We start from the raw sequence: 25,109 nt of genomic DNA, 5'->3' as shown, positions 1-25,109 counted from the left end.
CCAATTATACCAAAATTACTCCTACTTCCCTTCCGCTTTGCTCGATTTTGGTAAAACTTCGTCTACAACTGCCTGATACTTTGGCTCTTTCGGGTCAATCTTTTCGGGTAAGGCATCGGATTCGGGAACTTCGGATTGAGGCTGTCCCTTTGGGACTTGGCTGGCGAGGTCCTTGTCTTCCTCACTGTGGTCGAACATTTCTGTATCATCGGAATCAGTGAGGACTTCTGTACCATCTCCAAGAAGAATGATCCGTCCACGTGGGTTCCCACCGAAAGACTTAAGCTTCTGGTCCATATCAACATCATATCCACTGTCACTATCATCAAAGTTATGATGAACACCAGGTCCACGGAATTCAGCTATTAAATACGTTAGGAAATATTCTAGTATTGAAAATCAGCGGAGTACTTGCCATACTCCGGAGGGGCACATGGACCATCTCCATTTGCAACACGCTTTGCGATTTCATCGTACCACTCTTCCTTAGTCTTGCCGTTCAAGAGACCAATGACAATCATGGTCATGTTATCACAACCAACACCACCAGTTTCCGAACTGGATGCTAAACAGTTATCCATCATGTTCTCGCAGATTTTAGATAAATCTTGCTTGGCAACGATGCCTCGTCGGACAAACTCGATAACAGCTTGGGATGATTGGCAATCCCAGATACCTAAAGATCGAGTTAGCCTTGTTGTTCTCAATGACTCGTCGTAAGCTACTGACCATCACAAGCGACCACCAAAAACTCGTCATCGTCTGTAATATCGTGTACAGTAACATCGGGGAATGCGGTGACGATTTGCTGCTCAGGCGAAAGCTCTGCGCTCTTTTTGAACTCAAAATCACCAATGGCTCTTGATAATGCAAGATTGCCATTGACACGACCGAAATCGACGAAGCCTCCAGCCGCATTAATTCTGGCTTTTTCGCCTGCACAGATGTATATTAGTATTTTGTGCAGTCCATCGCCAGATCATGAGAAGCTACCTTCGTTTTGCGGCTTGTGGTCGAATGACAAAGGCTTGGCGCGACCCTTGACTCCTAAAACACTTCTTGAGTCTCCGGCGTTTCCCTTATGAACAGTAAGCATATTTCAGTATCTTTTGCCTCATGTAACATACCACATAGATCTTCTTGTGCGAAATTATGCCAACGGATGCGGTACAGCCAGAAACTTCCTCCTCGTATCTTGGATCTATAACTCAAATCAGTATCCGTGTATTGTAGAAGGTGGATGTTGTTCTAACCCATCAAGATTGCTCTGTCTGTTGCAAGGAAGCCATCCTTCAGAGCTTGTTCAATGTCACCCTTTTGGAATGCTTCCTGTTTTGCGATGATCTGGTGTATATTTTCTCCTGCAAAAAGTGCTACCCTGTCTCCTCCATGGCCATCGTAGACACCGAAGAATGAGAGTCTGCTATCGATTGGAGCTGGCTTCAATTCCTGTCCTTTTGTATGTTGTAAATCGAGGATAGTCGCGTGCGCGTCCTCCATGCTGATTCTCCATCCCTGCATGGAAGAGACGCCATAAAGTAATCTCTCATCGCCTCCGGTAGCTGAATGCTAGTAGAGAGAGCCAAGTTAGTAACCATAGACAGTGGTGACAGACAGACCTTGGTGGTGGAATTGCAGCTGAAAATCGAGTCTGCAGAATATTTCTGTAGGAAAGTTGTGCTCATTGAACAAAATAACATAGACTCTCTATATTACTGCGCGACGGAGAAGTATTTCAACACCAGCATGTAATACCAGGTATGCGATACCTTGGCATGAAAGACCGGCGCCGACAATGACACAGTAAACAGATAAAGCGAACAAAGATAAACAAACATACCTTCTCCACGACGGGCTCCGAAAGAGTCTGACCCATCTTGAAGATAGATCTAAAACCTTTCTACAGAAATCCAACAAACAATTCAGATCCTTCTCTCAACAATATTTCGAGATCTTCGAGTGGTGTTCCTTGACAGAGATTGCAAAGAGGTATGGGTGGGATGCGGGGTCGTGGTTTTCTTGGTAGAGAAGGCGGAAGAGGATATAGATAGAATAAATACCTTGGTATTATCTATAAGTAAGATAAATATCGAGATTGAAAATCTTGTTTAATAGGAATGTAAAGATTTGGTAGAATTGTCTTTATTCTTTTGCAGATCGCGTGCAGTTTTTTGGAGGAGGGAAGAGAAAGGTGATGTTACTAAAAATGACGCTTTCTTTGCCTTTTCCTGCCTTGCCTTGCCTCTTTGCCTTTGGCTTGCTGTATTAACGAATACCTACACTGAGCAGAAGAGCAAAATACGCTAAGGAAAGCTCGCTTATTTACCCAGAAAGAGTAATAAATTGTGATAGAGTGGGGGGAAATAGGAAGGATCGATTCTTTTGGTAGGGTTGGGTGAGAAGGGAAGGCATAATTTAGGTGAGTGAATGTGAGCTTGTTTCTCAGGGTGAATGGCTGGGTAAGAGGACCTCGGTGTAGGCAGGTATATGTAGGTATGTGGGTAGATAACTAGCTAATTGGTTGTTTTCATAAAAGGGTTTGAATTATAGTATCTAGTATATCTAGGACTTACCTGGGTACATGGCTCAAAGGCTCATACGATATATCTTTCCAATTTGAGTTCATCTCTTCCTACATCTTCTCCCATTCGAAAAGATGCTAACATCGTGAAAAGCTACCAGATACTCACTCGGCTACACACAAGACAGTACATAATGAAATCCCAAATCTTCGAGCGCAGCGAGCTATGGGGGTTTGGGGGCTTGCCCCCATCAATTGATAATATTAGTAGTCAGTAGCAGCAGCGAATGTATCTGGTAAGGTTTCAATGATAGTGACGGTGAAAATACTCCCACCAGTGGCAATCTAACTTATAATAGACGAGCGAGTATTTTCAGAAGCTCAAACAGCGAGACCCTCGAAAGCTTGAACATCATGATTACACCCGTGGCTATTTAGAACCAAAATCGAATATATATATATATACATGTAAGGTTATATTTCTTCTTTATATTCTTGATCTAAATGGCGGCTACGATGTTCTAAGCCATCAGAACGAATGAATACCTTGGAATATTTTGTCGTGTGTATTCTACCAATTGATATCTATCATAAGGTCATACTATGATACCAGTACCTATGATAAGCTTTGAACTTATCCACCTACCTGGTAGCAATATTTGCAATTGGAATTCCCAACCTAGGTAGGTAAATTCTTCTACATTTATTGATTAGTTCATATTTCGTTTGAGAGCAGTCTGGACCCGTTCACCGGGTGGACCCTTTTGAATGTTTAGCTTTCGGGAGAACTGAATAGACTACGCCGCGCTCAGATATACCTAGCACATTTTGGATAACTCAATCGCTACGATCTGTTCTTTTCCTCAACCTAGGTATGTAGGGACCAGTACTTATAGTTTGGCCAGTGCAAACAGTCATCATCGTTCTGCACGGGCAGTATACAATCGTTAGTCTTTTGTTTTGATCTTTCCATAAACAAATGTCTTGATAAAGTGGTATTAATCGATTGATACGAGTATATTTCGACAACAATTTGTTCGTTTGATTTTGGTGGTGGGGTGGTGTCATCTGTCATAGCAATCCCTGTACCCAATTTTTTCCCTGAAATGCAACAAAGCTGGGAAACTTCGCTGAACTTCCGGTACATGCATAACAATCGTTTGACAAGTCAGCTTCATCCGTTACCACCCGCGCTGAGTGAGATTGTATCATCATTCATGTTCTATCCGGTTCCAGGCAGTGTTTGATGCTGTCCATAATGTTGGATTGAGTGGTTCTATGGAACTTGGTCAACTCAAGGCGGAGCATGATATGGAACTCTACGAAGTTTTCTCCAAGCAACCGAAAGACTACATTGTGATACCTCCCGGTGCGACCATAAGAAACTCATCTTTGGGAGAAGGAAGCATTGAACCGAAAGTAAAAGATAATCCCTAGCTCCGAAGCATCTCTACTTGGAAGCCCAGTGTTAGTCTTGCCTGTTAAGAAGGTATTTCAATATCTAGCAAATCCATCTTTTGAGACCATCAAGGAATGTGTCGATTCTCCTGTTCCAGCCAAAAGAAATCCGGCAGGTACAGGTACAGGAAGACGTATCAAAAGTTTCTGACATGGAACCACCAAGTTCGCTTTAAGAAACAAAGAATAGAACTTTGGGGATGTCAAAATATACCACCAATATATGATTTGGTAGGCAAGGAAGATATCAGTATTCATTTTGATGGAAGATATAGAAGTCATTACAGGATATATGTTACTGTATGTCACGAAAACCTGGGGCAGTCTATAGATGGAGAATCGCAGTTTAAGGTTTCTATTTACTCAAGCGGGTTCTCTCGTCAAGCAATTGCTTCTTGCATAGCTTTGAGATATGACGGTATCGAATTGCGTGGCCCAGGCTCTAGGTATAGGTTGATTGAATGAAACCAGTCAGTCTTTTTTTATGAAAACGTGACTATAATTCAACAGCACGGATATGGAGCAACTGTCCCATCCTCATCTAGCACTTTCATACATCTTCTTCATCACACATACTACTTCATCCAATTTCTAATCTTCTGACTATCTTTCATCATCCTTCCCTCTTTTGCTGTATCTTTTTCTCGTTCATCGAGTTTTCTCGGCTTCTAGTCTTTTCATTCCCATTTTCTTTCCAAATTTAGAAGTCGGTAGAACACCTACTAGGATGCGTTAACCTCCTCATTTAAGCAGAACATCAGTTTCAACGACATCTTTTGGGGAGAATTTGGGATTCGGGAAGCTTTCTCGTCTCAATTTTACTGGCATATTCGGCTTCGAGATGATCGGTGTACGTCATTAGATATCTCAGATCTGAAAACTTTCTAGAATCATCTTGATACTCTGGGTTGAGGTTCCAAGGGGAGGATTTGAGATATGTGTGTATATATGGTTCATTCAGTCTGTTCATTCTCAACCTCAAACTCATCTTCATCGCCTTAAAAGCATCAAACACCAAAACTACCCACCCCAGCCACCACTCAGAAAACTTCACATACATTATCGCCTCACTCTCCTAGCCCAATGCCATCCTCAAACAAGAAAATGCTCCTATACACCATTCTCAAATCCCTCCTCATCCACAAGATCTTGTGTTTTCTCCGCCCATACCTTCCTTTCGTTCAAACGTCTTTGGACGAAACCACTCTTTTTCTTATGGGGGCGATGGTTGTTGGTTTGTTATTGTTATAGGGTGATTTGAATGTTGTTTGTTATGTCGGGATAGTAGAAGGAAGGGGGTGAGAGATAGTTAGGTATGGATGATGAATGGAGGGGTTTGATATTAACTTAGTGGACAGGAATTGGGATTTAATGTTTGATGTTCGATGTTCAATGTTCAATGAATTTATTATTGACTGTCGAGGAAATTCTATGAAGGAATTATCAGGTTGTTAGTTTACATGTGTGTTTTGACGAATGTGTTCTCATGAGGTTTAGGAATCGTATTCTAGGAAAATCACGAGAATTTTACTATCCCTCCTTTTTCTCTTTTGTGTTGGTTATTGATTCTAGTCCCTCTCACTTTCATATCTATCGCTATCTCTATATCCCCTATTACAATCTCTCAGACGGAAATTCCACTACAGTATGGTTTTCAGAATTCAGATACATTTCATCGCGGTGCGTCTTTCTCTTCACTAATAACTAGCCCGCTACTCCGGCTCAAGGAAGAGTTCCATGACATGATATGATATCCAGGGAGAAGTATGAGCGGAACATCATGGATCTCCTTCATACAGTTAAAGATTCTCCACGGACTTGAACTACATGTATACTGGTTTCATTTTATCGAGGGTTATACTTCTATCTTCCGAATTTGTATCCTCAAGTTCGACCTCATTATCTCGCGTTCCTTGTCAAGAGAGATTGGCTCCTTGCTAATTGCCAAGGCACTCCTCGCTTATATATACTCTATATCCTCAATGCTCCTCAATCCTGGATTGGAGTTTTTCAAGTACATTATGTATCTTCTGAGGAATATCCAACGGGTTAGAAGTGTTCTCAACATGGTTGATGAACTCTTAATGAGCTGCTGTTGAATAAGAAGATATCCTAGGTCCGCGAAAAGATATTGAAATTTGAGAGGAATATTACATGAACAGTTGCGCTGTCAACCTTTCATTTGATTACTTTTCACATTTTTTCTTCGCTTGTCATCAAATTCCTCATACCAATCAAAAATTAAATACATCTAGAGAATATCGTGCTCGCACCAATTAAAACCCTCAAGTGACGAGTTTACAGTTCTCAAGCGTATTGTAATTGTGATTCTGTGATTCTGTACATTTTTTATTATCCCTGTACTAGAGAAGGAATTGGGAGATATGGGTGAGTATTCTTTCAGAAGAGTGGGAAGTTTCTGGTATGGAGAGTGCTGAAAAGGAGAGGAATAAGGTGTAAGAGGGTGAAGATGAAAGGTGACGAGGTGAAGTAGCTGGTGACACTGAAGGTCCAAAATAGAATACCCCGTGAAATGGATGGTTTAGTCAACTTTGAAACTACTATTCGTGATAAATTATCATCAGTCAAAGTGTAGTTAGGTGTGAAGCTCGAAACGCGGGTCGATATAAAGCCGCGGCATGGAATGAATAGTAAAGAGTAAACGAGTAAATGGAGTACTGTGACAAAATAAGTCAAGCTATCAATGGATGTCGTATCACAGATGCTTACTCCCAAATTCATATATACATACAGCTAATTGAGAAAAGAATCATCGAATAATTCCTGTTATAACAAAAGTGGATAAATACATTGGTTCTAGGAGCTTGAGCAGGAGCGATTATAAACGTAGCGCGTATTTCTACTTCCCCAACGTCCGGCATAGAAACTTAAAACTCCAAACACCCCCAATCCCTTCCATAAGGCTCAATAGTGGAGAAATAGAAAGAACAAAAACGATCAATACTCTAGCACCTTAATTTTAGAGTTAAATCTAACATTAATCCTACCCCAAATGCGGTTCCACCAATATCAAGGATGTTGGATGGGATTTCTGGAAGTGATGGGTTGGATGAAGGTCCATCACACAAAGCCAAGGGACTACTCGAATTCGAAAGTAGAAAGTGACCGCATCATATTGTTGTATTGTATGGTACTTACAGCTCTTGGATATGTACCTAGTAGTCTTATGAAATATTAGCAGTGTCTACGCGTTAATCAGATCTGGTCAGAACTATTCTAGCATTTACATCACAGTTCAATTCTTGTTTTGCTCCTCGTGATCACATGCTATCACAGCTAAAAATTTACAAACATCAGTGAGCCTTGCGAACGTTTCCCTGTCGTGGATTTCTGGTCTTTGGAAATTGATATATGTTTATAAGATTACATAAATTTTCAACTAAAGGAGCTAATCACGATGGCCGAAGAATGTTAACCTCCTCCCTCACATCTACATTCCCACAAACCTAAAATTTACTCGATTCCTCCAATGGATCTCCTCACTTCAATAATCCTTCTAGCGTTACTCATCCACTCTTTCTCGTAACAAGTTACACCTTTTATTTCAATCATCTTAACATCATATAAGATTAGCCGCCATATATCTATATCTACAAACAAGCCAAGGAAAGCTCCCCACACCCATTCATCCATCCATCTACCCATTCTCAATTAACCTTAAAATGTAAACCCACCAGCCTCGTATTTCGCACATAGTTAAGATTCAACCTTATTTTCAGCCCTACATCTCCATTCCCAATTTCTCGTCTTACTAACGTATCCATTGTCATCATCAGAGAATAATCTCTAAGCGCCCACTCGCCGACCAACCAAACCCCATCCCCCAATCCACATTCAGATCCTAGCGGTAATCCGGGGACTCGGGCTCAGCGTTTGCGACAATTTTCCAGCTGATTTTGGTCGCTGGGAATATCCCTTTAATTCCTACGAGTTTCAACGGGCGCAGTGGTAGTTATATGCTGTAGTGGATGCGAGTACACCTTATTGCGGAATGGAGATCTCGGCGTCATTGAGATGTTTCCTGCGAGTTGATTGCAATTGAGATTTCGACGCTGAGTTGATACGAGCGGGACTAGCAAATGATTTCCACAGGGTTGGTTTGATGGAATTGATAAACGCTCCACGGATCTTTGGGGTTGAGGATCTGGCTGCGAACAATGATATCACTTCTCGGTCATTGATATCTACGGTAATCCCATAAGAAAAATTATCAAGGTTTAAACGACATTGCCGATTACACACCACTAGAAAGATTGAAACGGCTCGACGGGTCACCCGTAAAGCGCTTCTTCGCTGGTGGAATTCCGCCTTGCGGCTTCCGAGATACATGTCACGTTATGTTCACATTGTGATTTTACAAGACCAAATGAACGACCTTGTCACGAGGTCGAGGGAATCGACCGCATGTACGTGAAAGTCCAGAACAGCTACACGATAAGCAATACGAAGTTGCGGCTCGTGGATTGTGTAAAGCTGTGCTCATGCTCAGCCATGCACCCAGACAGTGTAAAGATGATTCGGAGACATCCAAATCGGTACGTAGCTACGTACATTGGAGATGGGAGTTTTACTAGCTCCCGATCCTGTTATAGTAGGCCCGGCCTAGCTGTGAGGATTGTGTTGTTGAGGAGAATAGTATCATGTCGATGGATGCTGTGCGCTCTATGTTGTATATGATGATTGAAAGGTTGGAGATGTATATAGCATGCTGAGATGAAGCTGTCAGAATTACTTTCAACATCAACAACAACAATATCTTTCAATCTAATCCACAACAAACTTCCAATATCCCCACCACTACACAACAATCACTACCACCCAAAACCATCAAAATGCAATTCTCCACCATCACCATCACCTTCCCCATCCTCGCCCTCTTCCTCACCAACACCCTCGCCATGCCCTCGAGCCCCAACACCAACATCCTTGATTCTCGCAGCAACAGCTGCTACGAAGACACCGCCTGCAATTGCGGCGTCATCAACACTGTCTGTAACGGAGGCAGTGTAGTCGGACAAACCAGATGTCGTTGTCCCGGACAAGACGGACGATGCGATGTGGTTATGTGTAAAGATTATGCTCTTAACCAAGTGGTGAGTATTCCCTGCTTTCTTGCTTTCGTGGTGTATATGATTGGACTGAGTAAATAGCTAATTTGATTGGTGATTTAGATGGTTTGCGGTCAATCAGGTACCGGATGTATTTACATTTAAGGCTTTGTTGTGGATGATCTCTTTTCTGTCCTGCTTTGGATTTCAGGGGTGGGGGATTTCGATTTTAGAGTCTGAGTGAACTTGAGGGGTTTTGACTGTTTTCTTTGCACTTCTTCTCTTCTCGCAACGACAAGGACAACAACGACAATTCGAATCTCCCATCTCTCACCTACAAGAAAGAGAGTACGAAATGCGAATCGAGAAACTGAGCAAAGAGTTGGTGATCAGAGGATGTTGTATGATAGATTTCCTTTTTTTATGTGTCATTGTTTTCATTTGTGTGTTTGGGATGGGATATGGTAGATTTAGAAGTTAAAACTTTTCTCATGTACTGGATACATGAAAAGTGCTTGCAGTTTAGAAAGAATATAAGATTGCCTGGGCCCGGGTATTACTTGAAATTTTCTGCTTGGAATTTTTAGTTTTTTTGTGAAAGTAATTTTTTGTTGCTACAATGAGTGTGTTTCTAGGGAAATTATGAGAGGCTTGATTTTCGTGTTAAGCTCTTTCCCTTCCACATGAATTCATTCACCATTCTTGCCTGTCTCTCCAACTCCTCTCTTGTCTACCTCCTCTTTGTTTTCCATACCCCCCGCTATACCAACCTCCTACATACTTCGGTTCTCACGACATACAAGTAACAGTAACAATTCCAATGTACCATTCTCCTTCCGTGACAACATTCCCTTTCTATCCTCTCCTCTCCTCAATCTTCTCAAGCTTCACTTTTCCTCCCACCTATTGACTTTCTTTTTATGTTCCACAATCCAATCTCCAACTCAACTTAACAAAACAACACCAAAGGCCCCCAAATCCATACATCCATCTACCTCCGAAAAGCTTCCCAGCATATCAATCACAGATACGCCTACCTCTAAAAATTACTCATTCAATCCCCCCGCCCTCCCCCCCTCTTAAGCGAGTTTTTCTCCAGAAAGATAAACAAGATATCTAAATTCATCCATCTCACAACCATAGGTATCCGACTACACAATCCTCGGCTCCAGCCACAAGAAAAGAGGAAACAAAATTCAATCTGTATGAGCATATGTGAATGACTTCAATCCAATAACCACTGTACTAAGCCTGAGAGACTAGCTCTTTAGATAGAATACAATATTGACATCTAAGACCTACAAATCGTGGGTGCTACATCATCTGTCTCCCTCTCGAACCAATTCAATCCAAATATAGCTCTCTTAATATATTAAAATCAACAAAAGCAACCACAACAACCACAACAACCACAACAATCACTCAATAATCAAAAGTAAAATAAAACAAAATACCTTACAACAAAAGTTTAAAACCCAGTCGTGATAAAGAATTATACTCCAAAATACTTTTTAAATAGGAAACCATCATAGCCTATCCTTTCCCATCCCATTTTATTTTACAATACATCTATATATCGATTCATCTACTTTGACTTTCAAGTTTCGAGTTTCAAGTTTCGAGGAATCAGAAAATCATATATTTCTATCGAGTATTTCATATAAAGTATTTTATATCAAATGAACAAAATCCCATTCCAACATATCCATCTCTACATCCAACCACATTTCCACAACTTGCAAAAAAGTCAGAGAAAACAAAAGGGAAAAACGAGAGGCAAAGATGTATTACACGATACAACATCAGCACAAACAAAGCGAAAGTCAAGATATCATACCATAGTATTCCTTCATTCATTCAAATTTACAATACATACATGCACCCCTATACTTCCCATCCGTCCCGTATATACTAAGTATATACTATATCGCATCTATCCCCCAGTATCCATCGCACACCGAAGCTACCCAACGACAACAACGCATGAGCGAGCTACCCAGGAAGAAGAGAATCAGATCTATAAGCACCTACCTCTCACCATGACAAATGCGTGCGTGCGTGTCGGACCGGACAGGACAAGATAGGATACACATTCATCTCTTCATTCACAACTCGACTCCTCTCATAGCAACTCAAAAATAGGATACTCATCGTATGTATTTCAAATTATAGCTAGCTAATTATCATATCACAGACTATGATAATAAGTGCAGAATAGTACAATACAGTACAGAACCTTCCTTATATATCATAGATTATTTCATAGTAGATTTGAACTTTGAAGAATATTGGGGGGATAGGATGGGGGGGGTATATTTTTTTTGGATGGATTTTAGTTTATGTGGATAGAGAGAGATATGTATATGTGTATATGTGTGTGTGTGTGTGTATGTGGAAGTGAATTTCATGGTTATATATTAATATGGTGGTAGTTAGAGAGATAGCCTGGACTGAACAGAATTAGACTGCATGGGATTGGATTAAACTTGACTGAACAGAATGAGGATATAACTAATAAATTGAACTAAATCGCACAATGAATAAGCAATTTTCTTTTAGATTACACAGTCATAGATTACACAGTTTGTGATTGATGAGTTATACATAATTACAAGATCATAGCGATATGATATAATGTGATATGACATTATACAGTGATGTGATATAATACAGTGATAATGATAATGATAATGATAATAATGATTTAGGGTTTAGGGTTTGGAGTTTGGAGTTTGAATATCGTTTATACATCACCATACCATACCATACCATATGAATCAATATAGATCAATATAGATCAGTAACTAAATAACCAAAAATCTATCACTAACCATCTATCACTATCTATCTATCCATCCATCCATCCATTCCGTTTTCATAATACCAGATTATCCATCTCAGTGCACACAGATACACACACATAACCCACCATCTCAAACACATTCATCAATCACTTTACTTCAATTCATTTCAATTCATCGAATGTATGTATGTATATATGTATTGTTTTTATTATAATATACCCATCTCCATAACCTCCCTCCATTGCATCCCTCCATTATATCCCTCCATTCCATCCCCCATACCCACATAAACCCTCTCCTTTTCATGAAAATAGATCCTCTCCCCTCCTCAATCCCATTCCATTCCACATCACATCAAATCATATCAAACCCTTCATCCCACCTCCACCCCAATATCTATAACCCCTCAAAACTCAATGAATGCCATTGTAATTGTATTTGTAATATGCAATACGCAATACACATGAAAAGTACTGTTTCATTTCATCAATCCCATTCCCACCCAACCTATCCTATCCCAATCCATCCTATCGTAATCCTCCTCACTTCTCATCACCCCCAATTGTAAAATGGTAGAAGAGAAAAAAGCAATATCATGAGTAAAGAGGAGAGAAGAAAGCGCTTGCAAAAAAAAAGAAGAAAGAAAAACGTCAAAAAGCTCAAGTCCATCATTCACACCATCAGGAAAATGTCTATCACCAATTATGGCCCAAAATATGCAACGCTCGCTATCCATCCCATTCCACTCTCATCCTAATTTTTGCCCTATCCTTGTCTCGGTCTCACTTTCTTATTTGTTCCATTTGCGTCAGGAACCTCTCTCACAAACGTAACATGTTTGTCATCTTTCTTGGTGCGATCCTGACTCCTCCCTAGCACCGCTCCTCTGACGACTTTCTCAGTGTCTCCATCCTCGATATCGATTTCGGCGACATCACTACCCTCGTCAGCATCTCCTGATGATACACTCTCTGCATCATCATCACCTTCGTCGTATTCACCATCATCACTAACAAGACTTGGAGCGTTGTTACTAACAACCGTGTTTGGACTTAGGTCAATGATGGAAGATGTATCGGGAATGCCCATATCAGTATCTCCATCATGATCGTGATCTCGAGTATTAATAGGCTCTGGGCGGTTATTTCTGGTTTCCGATACGGGAATAGAAGTATTGAGGGTAGCGAAGGTCAGACGAGGTGAGATATGAGCTTGACCGGGTCTCCCGGAAGCATCCATACCTTTGCTGCTTGTAGGTCTACCAAAGTATGCTGGTGACATGGTAGCCCGAGCTGGGATACGCATACCAGTCATTGGTGTATCTACTGAACCATCAAAGCCACCAGGACGGCGTGACGGTATAGCAGCAGTTGATTCTTCAGTCACTTCATCATCAGAAGATTCCTCCTCAGATGCTAAGAGTTCATCCATATCAATATGTGTTTTCGCATCACCCACTATTTCATCAAGATCAACACCAAAGCCTTTGCTTTTCAGTAACTCGGAAAGATGAGGTGTAGCGGTTGATGGTTTGAAATTTTCCTGTGGAGGTTGCACTTTGGGTTTCACAACGGGTTGCTTTTGTGGTGATGACGTTGCACTTCCCGGAATCGAAGTCACACCAGGGAGCCTGCCTTGTAGATATAGATTCATAGAATCTTCGATACGAGACCGAAGAGCAGTATAGGCTTCTTTATCGACAGGCGCACTTTTAATGAGAGGATGAACAGGATCTCCAGTTGGTGGTGCACTTGGACTCTTCTCCAAAACAGGAGCTGCACCAGCTTCATCGACTTCGATAATATGTCCGCTGGTCTGAGCAGCTTCTTCATGACTCTTAAACTCACGATGATGAGCAATGCGACAATGATTGATAAAACCTTGAGTGCTGGAGAAATCTTCACGATTGCAATCCAAGCAGACAAGCTTAACAGTTTTACCATCACTCCGCTTGAGAATACATGGTCCAGACTTCTTTGGTTGAATATGACCGGTGGAAAGAGATTGCAAACTGTGAGATCCACGAGATCTCGATTTGGATGAGACATTACCTCCTTCAGCGATACTATTTCTAGTAGCTCTTCCTTCTGGTATCGACTTGCCAGCACGTGGCCTCCCCGGACCTGCACGTGAATCAACAATATCAATACCATCAAAAGCAGGGTCAGGAATTAACCATTTTGCCCAATGTCTTGTGTACGGCCCTTCGGTAATTCCATACGGTGGAGCCCATTTTGGTACTTTGTCGCCACTCCAGACTGCTGGACCTGTACCAGCACTAACATTAACCATCGACTCGGAAGAAGCTTCAGCTTCAGTTCCCTGCATGCCTGGGAATGGTATCAAGTGAGCGCGACGTAACTGTTCAAGAGAGACTTGACACTTTGCTAGTTCTGTTTCGATTAGGCGCAATTCGTTGTGCTTCATGAGAATCTCGAGGCTGAGTTGAGATTCGATTGTTTCTCGAACCAAACCTAGATCGACGACCTGTTCTTGATTATCCGTCATTACAACATCTTCAGCCGACAAAGGCGATCGACACTCTTGCTCCGACATTTCGCGCTTCCTCCGTTTCACCTCTTGCGATGTTGTTGCTGCTGTCGTCGACGTCGTCGTCGTCGATGAAGTGTTTGTTAAGATCGGGATCGGAGCGTTCGGACTACTACTTCTCTTTCGTTTCGTAGGACTTGCGCATTCGTAAAGACCGGCGTTTGCCATATTATATTTTACTTCTCCATCTAACACTTGATCGCAACCCCTGGATTCGGAGATCCAAGATGGCAGACGAAACATTCGCATGTAAATGGGAAGGAGTAAATTGCGATATTCAAGTGAATGTGCGACCGGGCACTACTTTTGTTGAACGGGTGATTTAATACGCTGATAGTTGCCTAGTTTGCGCTATAAAATATGGTTGAACTAAAAGTCAATTTCACTGGTGGTGGTTGAAGCGCAAGTTTTGCGAACTGACGTCGATGCTATGTATGATAAGGACCTCCCTAAAAGTGACGGAATGAAAGTCTAAAATGTTGTATGTATACAAGTAAAGTTTGAAAATTGAAAACAATTACAAGAGTTTATTGTGTAAAATAAATTGTAAAATAAAAAGAAGGATTGGCGTGGGAATTGAAATTATGCCGTATGATGTTTTTGGCTTTGTCGTGATTTAATGAATTGATTTTTGAAGGGAAAGAAGAAAAAAAAAAAATCGAAAATCGATGGTTGTGATTGAACGATATTTTGTGTTGTTCGTTGGGGGTATAAAAGGTTGTCTTTGATTGAAATGTTGCGACCGTGTAGGTGTCGGTAGGTAGGTAGGTAGGTAGGTAGGTAGGTAGGTAGGTAGGTAGGTAGGTAGGTAGGCAGTAAGGTAAGGTAAGGTAAGGTAAGGAAGGTATGGTAAGGTATGAGAGATGTGAAGTTCAAAATGAGGGGGTGCGTTGAGCGAGAGGGAGGGAGGGATATTAGGAATTTGAAAGGAGTTGACGTATTGATTTTGGATAAAAGTAGCCAAGGTCGGTCGGTGGTTGGTGGCCGGTATCTAGTAAGGAAAGGTGATAATGTAATGTAGGTGAGAGCAGTGGAGAGAGGAGGCGATAAGAGTCGATTGTTCTTTGGCTAGTTGGCTGGCTGGCTGACTGGCTCTTTGATTCGTTGATTCGTTCTTTCGTTTGCTTTCGTTGGTACGTGAGTTGTTTTGGTGATGGTGGTTGTGGTGATGCACACTTATTAATCAACTAGTGTGGTGGATTGAGTGGCTCGAGTGGTTGAGTGGGTGAGTGGATAGATGGGTGGATGGGTGGATGGATAGATGAATGAATGAATGAATGAATGAATGAATGAATGAATGGATAGATGGCCCTTGCACTCTCTAATAATAAATGAAGTAATAAGAAGTGTGAATGAATGAAGTGATGGATGGTACCGGTATGGTATGTGCTATGTCGAAACAGACAAGCGGTAAAAGAAGTAGGTACGGTACGTAGGTACAATACAAGAAGTATACCTCCTACCTAGGCAGGTAAGACAAAGCGGCGGGAAAGGGAAAGGGAGAAGGAAAAGGAAAAGGAAAGTCGAATGATTTTTGGCTCGTTTCCTTTGCTTTTGGTTTTGGTTCTGTTATCACAAATGAATTTCAAAATAGGATGAAACACTTGAAGTAAAATAACAGAGAAGAAAGTCGAAGAGTGAATTATAAAATCAGGTATTTTATAAAATCAAGTCGTACGTATATGAATAGTGAAGAAATGTGATGAGGTTGTTTTCAATATGTTTCGTTGAGTACACTCCGTATCGTATTGTATCCGTAGTATTGTATGGGATGGGTAGTATTGTTGGAAAGCCGGAGTAAGATTTTGTAGTACGGTTTGGTAGTTTGGTTTTGGTGGTTTGGTGTTGTGGTTGCTTGCCTGCTGGTTTTTTGGATTGAAAGCTGGAAGATGTAATAGTAATAGTAAATGGTATGTATGTCGTTTGTATTTTCCAATCTGTAAATAAAATCAAAAAAGATGTTTGGTAAAAAGTTGAAGAAGTGTTCGTTGGTGGCTTAGAATAATAAGAAATTCAAAGAAATCAGTGCTTGTTTGTTTATTACCTAGGTAGAATAATTAATAAGGGACGGGAAAGCCTATGAGACTTCTAACTTTTCATTCCTGGCTGACTTGTTGAAGTTGGAAATGTGTTGCATACCTATTACCTACTACGACTACCTACGACTTACTACTTTACGACCAAGGTAGGGAAGTCTGATTACATTACACTGGAAGAGGTCAAAGACCCTCTTTTCTTTTTCCTTTCGATTATCACTCATCACTCAATCTATCCCTCCATCCATCCATCCATCCATCCATCACCCATCCATCACTCAACTCACTCCATACAGTCCAACCTTCACTCCAAACAAGCCAATTCGTTCCCAGCGGACCCATAAAAAGAATAATGCTCACCAAGTCTACCCAGACTACCACCCGTAATGCTCGTGAATAATTAATTTAAGCGTCGTTTTTTATGCGACATTACAATCCGAGTGGCAAGGATGACGACGGGGATTAGAGTCTTATTATTGCTTGGGAAATATCTTGGAATGAGCAAATGAAGACAGTCCATTGGCTAAGAAGATAAGTAATCCCGGCTACTGCCCATTGTACTTCCAAACTAAGCTACTTAAGGATAATCTTCTATTCTCGATGCCTTCTTTTATTCCATGGACGACCCATTTTTGACAATGTCCATCTTCGTATGCAAGATGTTGGACCCACGAAATGTATGGGTAATAAGAGGGATGCACTATTTCACCCATGTATCGCATGATTCCAAAAGTAGATCATACATGGAAAAAGGGGAGAGGAAGTAGAGGTGAAGCACATGTGAAATCTACCTCCCAGGCATATAAATGAAGGGAGGAATCCACTAGGTGTGATGTGTTTCTTATGTATGTTGCGGTGTTGAGGCCATTTCCACTTCATCAACATGTCTACATATCATTCACGTACTCGGTCTCTGCTTAATGCGTATACACTTCATACGTACTTGAACCTAGTTCATTTTGAGCTTTGGAGGGGGGTTACTTTTCCACTATTCTAAAACTGACTCATAATGTTCTCGACCATATGCGAATAGTGTAAGCCAAGGATATTGAAAAGGCTGCCCCAGATTTATATCAAAATTAGAATCATTTCATGAACATCCGTGCGTGGTCTACAAAAGGTACTTTGGCAATAATCCCATCCATGAATCCCCGAATAGACAAGAAAGAAGGCCGCGTGGATAAAGCTACATTCCTATCATATCGTAGAAACTTTTCAAATAGATATCCGATACGACCACACACTTTTTGCTTACTTTGCATCCTCGTTTCTCTTGATATTGGCTCGTCTAGGCTTGACGGTTTAATTAAGACCAGGGCAAAGAGGCGTGGATGCTCCGGAAAGCTCCAGTCAAACGGCTGTATCTGAGACTATCTTGGGCGACTACCCTTGTTTGATTTTATTAGATGTGTATCGAACATCAACCTCTTCGGGAGGCTGCGCATTTTTGGTCCCATGGGGAATCTTTTGTAATGCCTTCCTGCATCGTGCTTGATACTGTACACCATTTACCGGCAGAGATGCACAAGGCTTGTGACAGTGACATCTGCGTAGCCTTGGACACAAAACGAAACGAAACGAAACGAGAGAGCAATAGGAAGAAGGAGCACTCAATGGTAAACTTATAATATACACAGATAAGGGTTTCGAGGCTGTAGATGTGAAACGAGAGTAATTGATCCATGAGACAATGCCGTGATAAACCCCCACTCATCTTTTTGATGAGGGGGAAAGCTTAAGTGCTTATCCATTTAATATTGACCAAGCGCCGATGATGATAAAGACCAAACTAATCTATAGCTTTTATCCATGTAATACTCGGTGTGAAGAAATGATGCGCCTCTTCATGACAGGACAATGTCACTGCGAACCCAACGAATCGGGATTTTGTCTAGCCTTGCAGGACGATTCTACAACATCTGCAGGACAAACAGTGGTGGACTTCCCGATGAATTTCGGGTACCTGTACAAAGAAGATTCTTGTCAGCACTTTGTATTATGAAGATGAAGAGATGAAGGGATGAAGGAATACAACATAATTGATAAATTTCAATATGTTATGAATGACGGGAATTTATTTCTATTGAGAAGTCTCTCTGAATCTAGAAACTATGAAGACGCGGCGGATGCGGCCGCTCTGCTAGACTGCGAGTGAAATGCTCAAATATAAGCTTTTGATTGGTTCATTAAATCTTCCGACCTCCGATGCTCTCCAAAAGCTGCCCAAAATTTACCCAAGGCTGGATAATGCTTCAACCTGAAGTCCTCTCAGGATGTCGAGGTGATATTTCCAGAGTCTTCTCTCAAAAGGCAAACAAATACTATCTTCACTCTTTATTATATGGTTTCTACTCATTCCATTAGCGAACCTCAATATTCGTCCCTTGACTGTATCCCCAGGCTACCATACTTTTTCTCATCTTGCAAGCTTGGAACTTTCACCTTAATCTTCATACTCAAAGATATAACACAGCACGACTTCAAACCTCAATCCCGACAAGGAAAAAATGACACGAACCAAGGGCGCAGCTCGCAGGGGCGAAGCGGGCCATGAGTTTCGAGAGAATCAAAAGCGCAAACGCGAACTAGCAGAGGGTGCCTCAAGAGACAAAGGAAATTTCCCCTCCATCTTTCAGGAACAAGACCGACCCTCAAAAAAAGCAAAAGCAACTACAACCGGCACCAAGATATCTTCTCATCAATCTCCTTCTGTTGCTCCCGTCGTTCAAGATCGAGCACAAAATGACGCTTCCTCTTCCGCCCCAGTCACCACAGCACCCTCCAAAGTCGGAGGGCAGCGTCAAATCCCTGCCCCTCATGATCTAACTCACACCCACCGAACAACCGAATTGTCCATCCTTTCCTCCTCGCAGATCCAAAAGAAAGCCTCGCGTATCCTCTCGATCCTCAGTACCTTTTCCTTCTCGGATCCAGCACCCCACGTCGTGCTTTTATCTGCCAAAGCACCTGTTGCAGGCAAGCTCATTACTATTGCAGAGATAGCTAAGCGGGAATTGGCGAAGACTGGCGCGAAGTGGTTTCAATATAATGTTGTTGGGGAATTAACTGCCACTATCCCGAGTAATTGTTCAGAAGTCGAGAAGACTGGAGACGAGAAAGATGGAGATACAGAGATGAAGGACGGGGGACAAGAAGAGGAGGAGGAAGGGTTTGAGACCATGAAAACTCCCTTCGAGAGAGCACTCGAAGCAGAAAATAGACCCAAGATTCGAGCTGTGCCTACTTTTACTCTCTATCTGTCTCGAGTTAGAATTGAAAGCTTGAAGAAGATGTATGGGTATGTATAATGGCTTCATCTGAACCGCATTCGCAACGCATGGTAACTAATCTGAATCCTTAGAGAGCAAACGAATGCCTTGACTTGATCGAGCCATCGCGTGGCTAGAAAATAGAAAGAGCGTGTTATACTATGAACGAATGGATGGAACGTAATTGAAAAGGGACTTGGCGTTTAATGGACCCGGGAGGAAACATTCATAGATGGAGATACCCCAATACTTGCTTTCAAGGGTCGCAAGATGGTAGTAAATTAGCGGGAGTGCACACAAATCAGTGCATACTCAGCAATGCACCGATACATGAAACAGAAGCTTTAGCCCAGCATGCTAATTAAAACCCAAAAATATAAATACATATATATATGGTATGACAGCTATGAATAGCTACGGCTAGCTATCACTATTTAGTGATGTAATTACTTCCAGTTTTCCCAATCTAAATACACTCGCTCTCAATTCAATGACTAACTACATGTTCCTGCGAAAGTTCAATATACATACATGCAGTAGATATGCTGCTGGTCTGGCAGTGATATCTATATCACTTCCCGATTGCGACGTTCTCTCTCACCAGTAATATGTCCTCGACTCTCACCCCCATCATCTCCCCCCTATTCTCGCTTGCTCAAATCCTTTATTATCTAGCCCCTTTCCAACTACAACTATAAGCTTCCCCCTTTCTCACAATTCTCACTTCCTCTACATCTTTCTCTGCTCTCCTCCTATTCAATCCCTTCCATAAACAATTCTCAAAATAAAGTTCACCACCACTGCCACCAACAAGACCAAAGCCAACACAGTCGGACCAACCCGATCATCAAATCCTCCTTGTCCTCTCAACCTAATACTCTTCGCACGCCAATGGTACGTATACAACGCATATCCCATTGTCAACATGGAGATAACTGTGAAGATGGAAGCGGAGATGAAGGCGGGACGATCGCCAAAATTCAACATGCCGATTGCGAGAGCGCCGAGGATGACGGTGAAGTTGAGCCAGGAGAGAAAGGTGCGCTCGTTGGCGAAGAAGACTTTGGGTTCAACGCGTGTGGGGAGAGCGATGCGCTTTCCTGTGAGAGGGGGGAGATTAGTTTGAGGAGGTTGGGTAGGAGTTAAAAAGTGGTATTGGAGTTGGGGATAGAGAGAGAAAAGTTGAAGCTTGGAGCTTGAAGCGTATGCCTTTTGCGGAACTTCCTTGGAGAGATGGGAATTGAGAGGACTAACCAGGCGCAGTTTGAAGGAGTGGTTGACTCGACATCTTGAATAGAATGAGGTTTTGCGTGCGGATTGTGTGTATGAGGGAGGTATGATGATAAGGATTAAATGTTTAAGACACTCGATTTCTTGTTTCGACAGAAAACCGTACTACCAGATGTTCGAAGTAGAGGCGCTTTACAAACTCTTCGTCTTTGTGGCAGTAATTCGTACTTGATTTGGTAGAATCCGTGAGTGAAAACTCTTTCAATGATTCGGAAGTTGTGAAATTATGAAGAAAGCTGGAAGTTGCATTGGAAGATCATTGAGAAAGTTAGCCTTCACATTTACTTTCTTCTGGGTTGAATTCATAAATGAGATGAGATGGGCCCCACTCTCTAACACGTTTCTACCGATGTAATATGATTGGTCAATGGTTGAAGCTTTCTAGGACTATCACACTTGACCAATCAACGGTGATGCAACACGTTCACTGGAAACCGGATAGCTAGCTCCTTGTTTGTGTTATGTTGCCCTGGCGTGCCTGGTAGGGAAATCAAAACTTAAGCCTCGCAATCATAATAAAACAAAGGGAAAGAAAGACTCACCAACATTGACATTTGAGATTCTTAACGCAAGACCATTTGAATAACATACTATTATACTATTACATCATATACAAAAGATACAGCAAATATGGCCACTCCTGTAAGTTTTCATTCGAGATTGAATTGGGAGGAGAGGGAGGGGTGGTGAAAGAAGATTTAACTGATTGTATCATTTAGCCAATTTCATACACAAGATTGAGACAAATCGCAAGTGATGTGAGTTTATTAAACCCCGACCAACATATATTGTGTTGGTCATGTTTGTTTACTGGGTGGCATACTGAGAATGATAACATAGGCCTGTCAAAATGCACTTGGAAGTGCAGAGTTCTATGAGCACAGCAAGACAGAATCTTGGAATACTACCATCATTGTATGTCTACAACTCTTCCTCCTACAAAGGCAACACAGCCGCCATAGAATAATGAGTAACGATCTAATCACTTTCTCCCACAGAACTCCATTCTCAAATCTCTCATCTCCGAATCTACACCCTCAACCGGCGGTTCCCCCTCTTTCAAATACGCAGTCAATTCCACCATCATTCAGCATCTAGTACCTACATCCTCGCTCAACAAATCCAAAGCATCACCTCCAACAACCACAGAAGATACAACAGACGATGCGAAAGTGACAACAAGTGATGCACAAGGAGATGCAAAGAGCACAGATGGTAAGCCTCACGTAGGAAGGAGGGGAATGCACAGTGCGACGGGAGCTTATTGGAATGAGAAAACGGATGGCATGTGGAGTTTTAAGTATGAGGGTGGTGAGAATAAGGGTCTGGATGTGGTTATCAGTGTCATTTGGATTGCGTTGTAGGCTATGGTATGGGGATGGAGATTAGAGGATAGAAGGGATCGATCATTATGAATGATCCGTTTGGTGGACATAATTGTTAAGGACAATATATCGAAAGTAGATGATAGAGGAATGGTTGCAGACTTTGTGTGGGGAAGAATGGGGGATATACATTGAGAGCTTGGGGTATGGGGTATACGATTTGCACTCTTTGCGCCCCAGTCGCAATCAAGGTGATGGAAGTCAATCGACGCTTTGCTGTCAGTGGAAGAAAATCCTGGCAGGAGACAAGTTTGATTGATATGATGTAAATTCGATGATCTTTGGCGGCTTATGCGATCCAATTGTACCATTTCATTCATTTCACTTCTTCCTTTTTAGCATTTGATCATGTTATGTTGAAGTGGTAATGGATGTGAGTATCGAATCGGCTGGTAAATTGCCTGATGTACTCTTACTCATCATGATGTATGAACTGATTTTGTTGATTGGTCTACATGACAACAAGATAAGAAAGTAGCTCTTTTGGCACTCCTCTCAGCTATGGTGGTGTGATCTTTAATCCTGTTTCCAAAATAACTTTGGGTGGCATACTGGGAAAGCACCCGCACCTTCAATATGTACGATGCTATCCCGAAAGGATGGTATCATATCATTAGCTCGGAAGAGTGTCGGTGAGTCCTCTTCGCCTTACATTATCGGAGGTGCATTGCCTTACATGATCTACTTCTATCTACCCGGATAGTACGAGTATATAGAATTTTGTTGCCTCATCGCCAGCAGATAACATACAAAAATAGACGCGATTTTGACATCATTGTTTCAAGGTTCTTCTTAACTCAAGTATTTCAATCAGTATCGAAACACTGCGATTACCTAATCATCGAGTCATGTACTTCCGAGTCACGGATCCCACGATTCCCCTTTCAAAGCCTCGGATCAATTACGCTATCGAGGTTTCAATCCGCTTTTAGTGAGATCAATAGTGGGTCGGCTTGGGTGAAGAAAAGGTTGGAAGGCGAATGGGAGCTCCGATTTTTCACCGCAAAAAGAGTCCTCAGTGGTCAATCAGATGTTGGGTCCTAGTTAGATTCATAGTAAAAGGGTTCCGGGCTAAAATGGTGCGTGGGAGACTCCGGGGTGGGCGGATACTAAATAGTTAGGTCATGTCTGGTTTTTGAAGGTCGTTTTTTCGATGACTTAAACTTCATTGTATACATACCATTAAACCATTGACGATAAGACGACTAGACGATTGAACGACGAAACGAAGAAACGGATTTCAAGCGAGCAATTTTATATGCGAAAGGAGGATATACTTGTTGTATAGGTTGGACCACCCGACGAATCGTACCACGGACGACTGTATATTCAAGAAAGAGTTTACTTGGTGGAAATTACTTCGAGTTTAAAGTTTCAATATAAAGTAGGAATCACGAGAGTTGAGTATCACGCGATACATATATACGAAAGAGGAATCGATGATATTGTCGCCCCTGGAGTGATATTTAATAGGAAGAGTGAGTCAATCTTTGGACAAACTGGATTCTTTTCTGACTCAAATACTAGAAAACATCGCTCTTTGAATCATCGATCCTCTTCAATCAAGTCACATATACGTCTTGAAGAGATTGAAACCTCGTCAAACAAATCTGCGTAACAAAAACCACACATCATTTCTAGATCAAACTATCCATCAAATTCACCACATCATATTACCCCATCTTTCCCACAAGAAAATTCACCATGTCTCCCCACACATCTCCAAGAGGAACCACAAGCTCGGACCCTGAATCCTCTGAAACGGGTCTAGAATCCATGTTGAGAGATCTCATGACCTCTTCTCCATTTACTACGGCTACTTCTTCATCGGTTCCCGGTCAAGGTTTAGATTCCCCGGCTTCCCAGACTGCAGATCTGGAGAGTCTTCCCAATACCGATACTGAGAATTCGTCTGGAGCATCTTCGGATTTTGAGGATGGAGATATGGATGGAGATATAGAGGAAGAAAGTGACTGGAAATTCGAAGTCACCCCCGAGATGACTCGCCGATTATCCATCGTTCCCAGTCCAGAAATCACAAGAAGATTAAGTCTCGTACCCATGTCTATGCCTTCACATCTTCTCCAAGCATCTCAATCTCTCTCTCAAGCTCTGGAAATGCAGGAACAAGACGAAGAAGCCGTCGACGAAGAAGACGAGAAAATTACTCTCCCCACCCTCCCAAACGAACTCAAGTTGGAGATCTTTTCCCATCTAGACCCCATCGATGCCACATGTCTCGCTCTCACTTCCCGCCATACATATCTCATTTATCGCGCTATTCACGGCACCGCGCTTCCTCTTAATACCCGCCGCGTCGGACCCAATAACCTCGAATACGCATTCACAAAATCCACCGAGAATATGTGTACGCACTGCGGCAAAGGTCGCTGCGAACTCTGGATGCACATTCGAGAGTTCATGGAGACGGGCCCCTTGCAGAGAGAATATTGTGGGATGAAGGGAAATTTTGGGGGCAAGGGCAGAGAGGGTGTAGATGGTTGTTGGAGGGGTAAACCAAGTAAACCGCGTAGATGCGGAAAGCACCCTGAGCGCACGACGACCGTGAGGGTGGAGGATGGGGGTGAGAATCTGGAGAGGATTATTAGGGAGGCGAGGGCTGCGGTGGGGGTTTAGTTACAGTCAGCCATTCGTGATGCGTCTTCGCTGCGCATGGGCTTGCGAGTTTGAGTCGATCTGTCAGGGGGGAACTGCGACATTCCGTGC

General features: G+C 42.1%; 7 protein-coding genes across 7 annotated transcripts; 4 read left to right on the top strand and 3 right to left on the bottom strand.

Annotated features, from left to right (window-relative positions):
* Positions 1-21: 21 nt before the first annotated feature.
* On the bottom strand, positions 22-1,876 carry EAE97_011751 (uncharacterized protein; the record flags this gene model as incomplete). Its single annotated transcript, XM_038882266.1, has 7 exons — positions 22-362; positions 440-676; positions 730-936; positions 994-1,078; positions 1,128-1,201; positions 1,254-1,569; positions 1,841-1,876. The coding sequence occupies 7 exons, from the start codon at positions 1,874-1,876 to the stop codon at positions 22-24; spliced, it is 1,296 nt and encodes a 431-aa protein (XP_038726876.1).
* A 6,956-nt stretch (positions 1,877-8,832) lies between these two features.
* On the top strand, positions 8,833-9,213 carry EAE97_011750 (uncharacterized protein; the record flags this gene model as incomplete). Its single annotated transcript, XM_038882265.1, has 2 exons — positions 8,833-9,093; positions 9,172-9,213. The coding sequence occupies 2 exons, from the start codon at positions 8,833-8,835 to the stop codon at positions 9,211-9,213; spliced, it is 303 nt and encodes a 100-aa protein (XP_038726875.1).
* A 3,404-nt stretch (positions 9,214-12,617) lies between these two features.
* On the bottom strand, positions 12,618-14,645 carry EAE97_011749 (uncharacterized protein; the record flags this gene model as incomplete). The annotated part of the gene is made up of 1 exon (XM_038882264.1): positions 12,618-14,645. One exon carries the CDS (start codon positions 14,643-14,645, stop codon positions 12,618-12,620), a length of 2,028 nt encoding a protein of 675 aa, XP_038726874.1.
* Positions 14,646-18,945: 4,300 nt separating this feature from the next.
* On the top strand, positions 18,946-19,824 carry EAE97_011748 (uncharacterized protein; the record flags this gene model as incomplete). Its single annotated transcript, XM_038882263.1, has 2 exons — positions 18,946-19,736; positions 19,800-19,824. 2 exons carry the CDS (start codon positions 18,946-18,948, stop codon positions 19,822-19,824), a joined length of 816 nt encoding a protein of 271 aa, XP_038726873.1.
* A 639-nt stretch (positions 19,825-20,463) lies between these two features.
* Positions 20,464-20,995, bottom strand: EAE97_011747 (uncharacterized protein; the record flags this gene model as incomplete). Its single annotated transcript, XM_038882262.1, has 2 exons — positions 20,464-20,807; positions 20,962-20,995. The coding sequence occupies 2 exons, from the start codon at positions 20,993-20,995 to the stop codon at positions 20,464-20,466; spliced, it is 378 nt and encodes a 125-aa protein (XP_038726872.1).
* Positions 20,996-21,627: 632 nt separating this feature from the next.
* Positions 21,628-22,361, top strand: EAE97_011746 (uncharacterized protein; the record flags this gene model as incomplete). Its single annotated transcript, XM_038882261.1, has 4 exons — positions 21,628-21,639; positions 21,717-21,755; positions 21,838-21,912; positions 21,996-22,361. 4 exons carry the CDS (start codon positions 21,628-21,630, stop codon positions 22,359-22,361), a joined length of 492 nt encoding a protein of 163 aa, XP_038726871.1.
* Positions 22,362-24,086: 1,725 nt separating this feature from the next.
* EAE97_011745 (uncharacterized protein) lies at positions 24,087-25,019 on the top strand (the record flags this gene model as incomplete). The annotated part of the gene is made up of 1 exon (XM_038882260.1): positions 24,087-25,019. The coding sequence occupies one exon, from the start codon at positions 24,087-24,089 to the stop codon at positions 25,017-25,019; it is 933 nt and encodes a 310-aa protein (XP_038726870.1).
* Positions 25,020-25,109: the final 90 nt, after the last annotated feature.

Source organism: Botrytis byssoidea, assembly GCF_014898295.1.
Source record: "Botrytis byssoidea strain MUCL 94 chromosome Unknown BBYS_041, whole genome shotgun sequence".
Classification (NCBI taxonomy): Eukaryota; Fungi; Ascomycota; class Leotiomycetes; order Helotiales; family Sclerotiniaceae; genus Botrytis; species Botrytis byssoidea.
The sequence above is the reverse complement of the archived record's forward strand: the minus strand, read 5'-3'. Positions and strand labels throughout refer to the sequence as shown.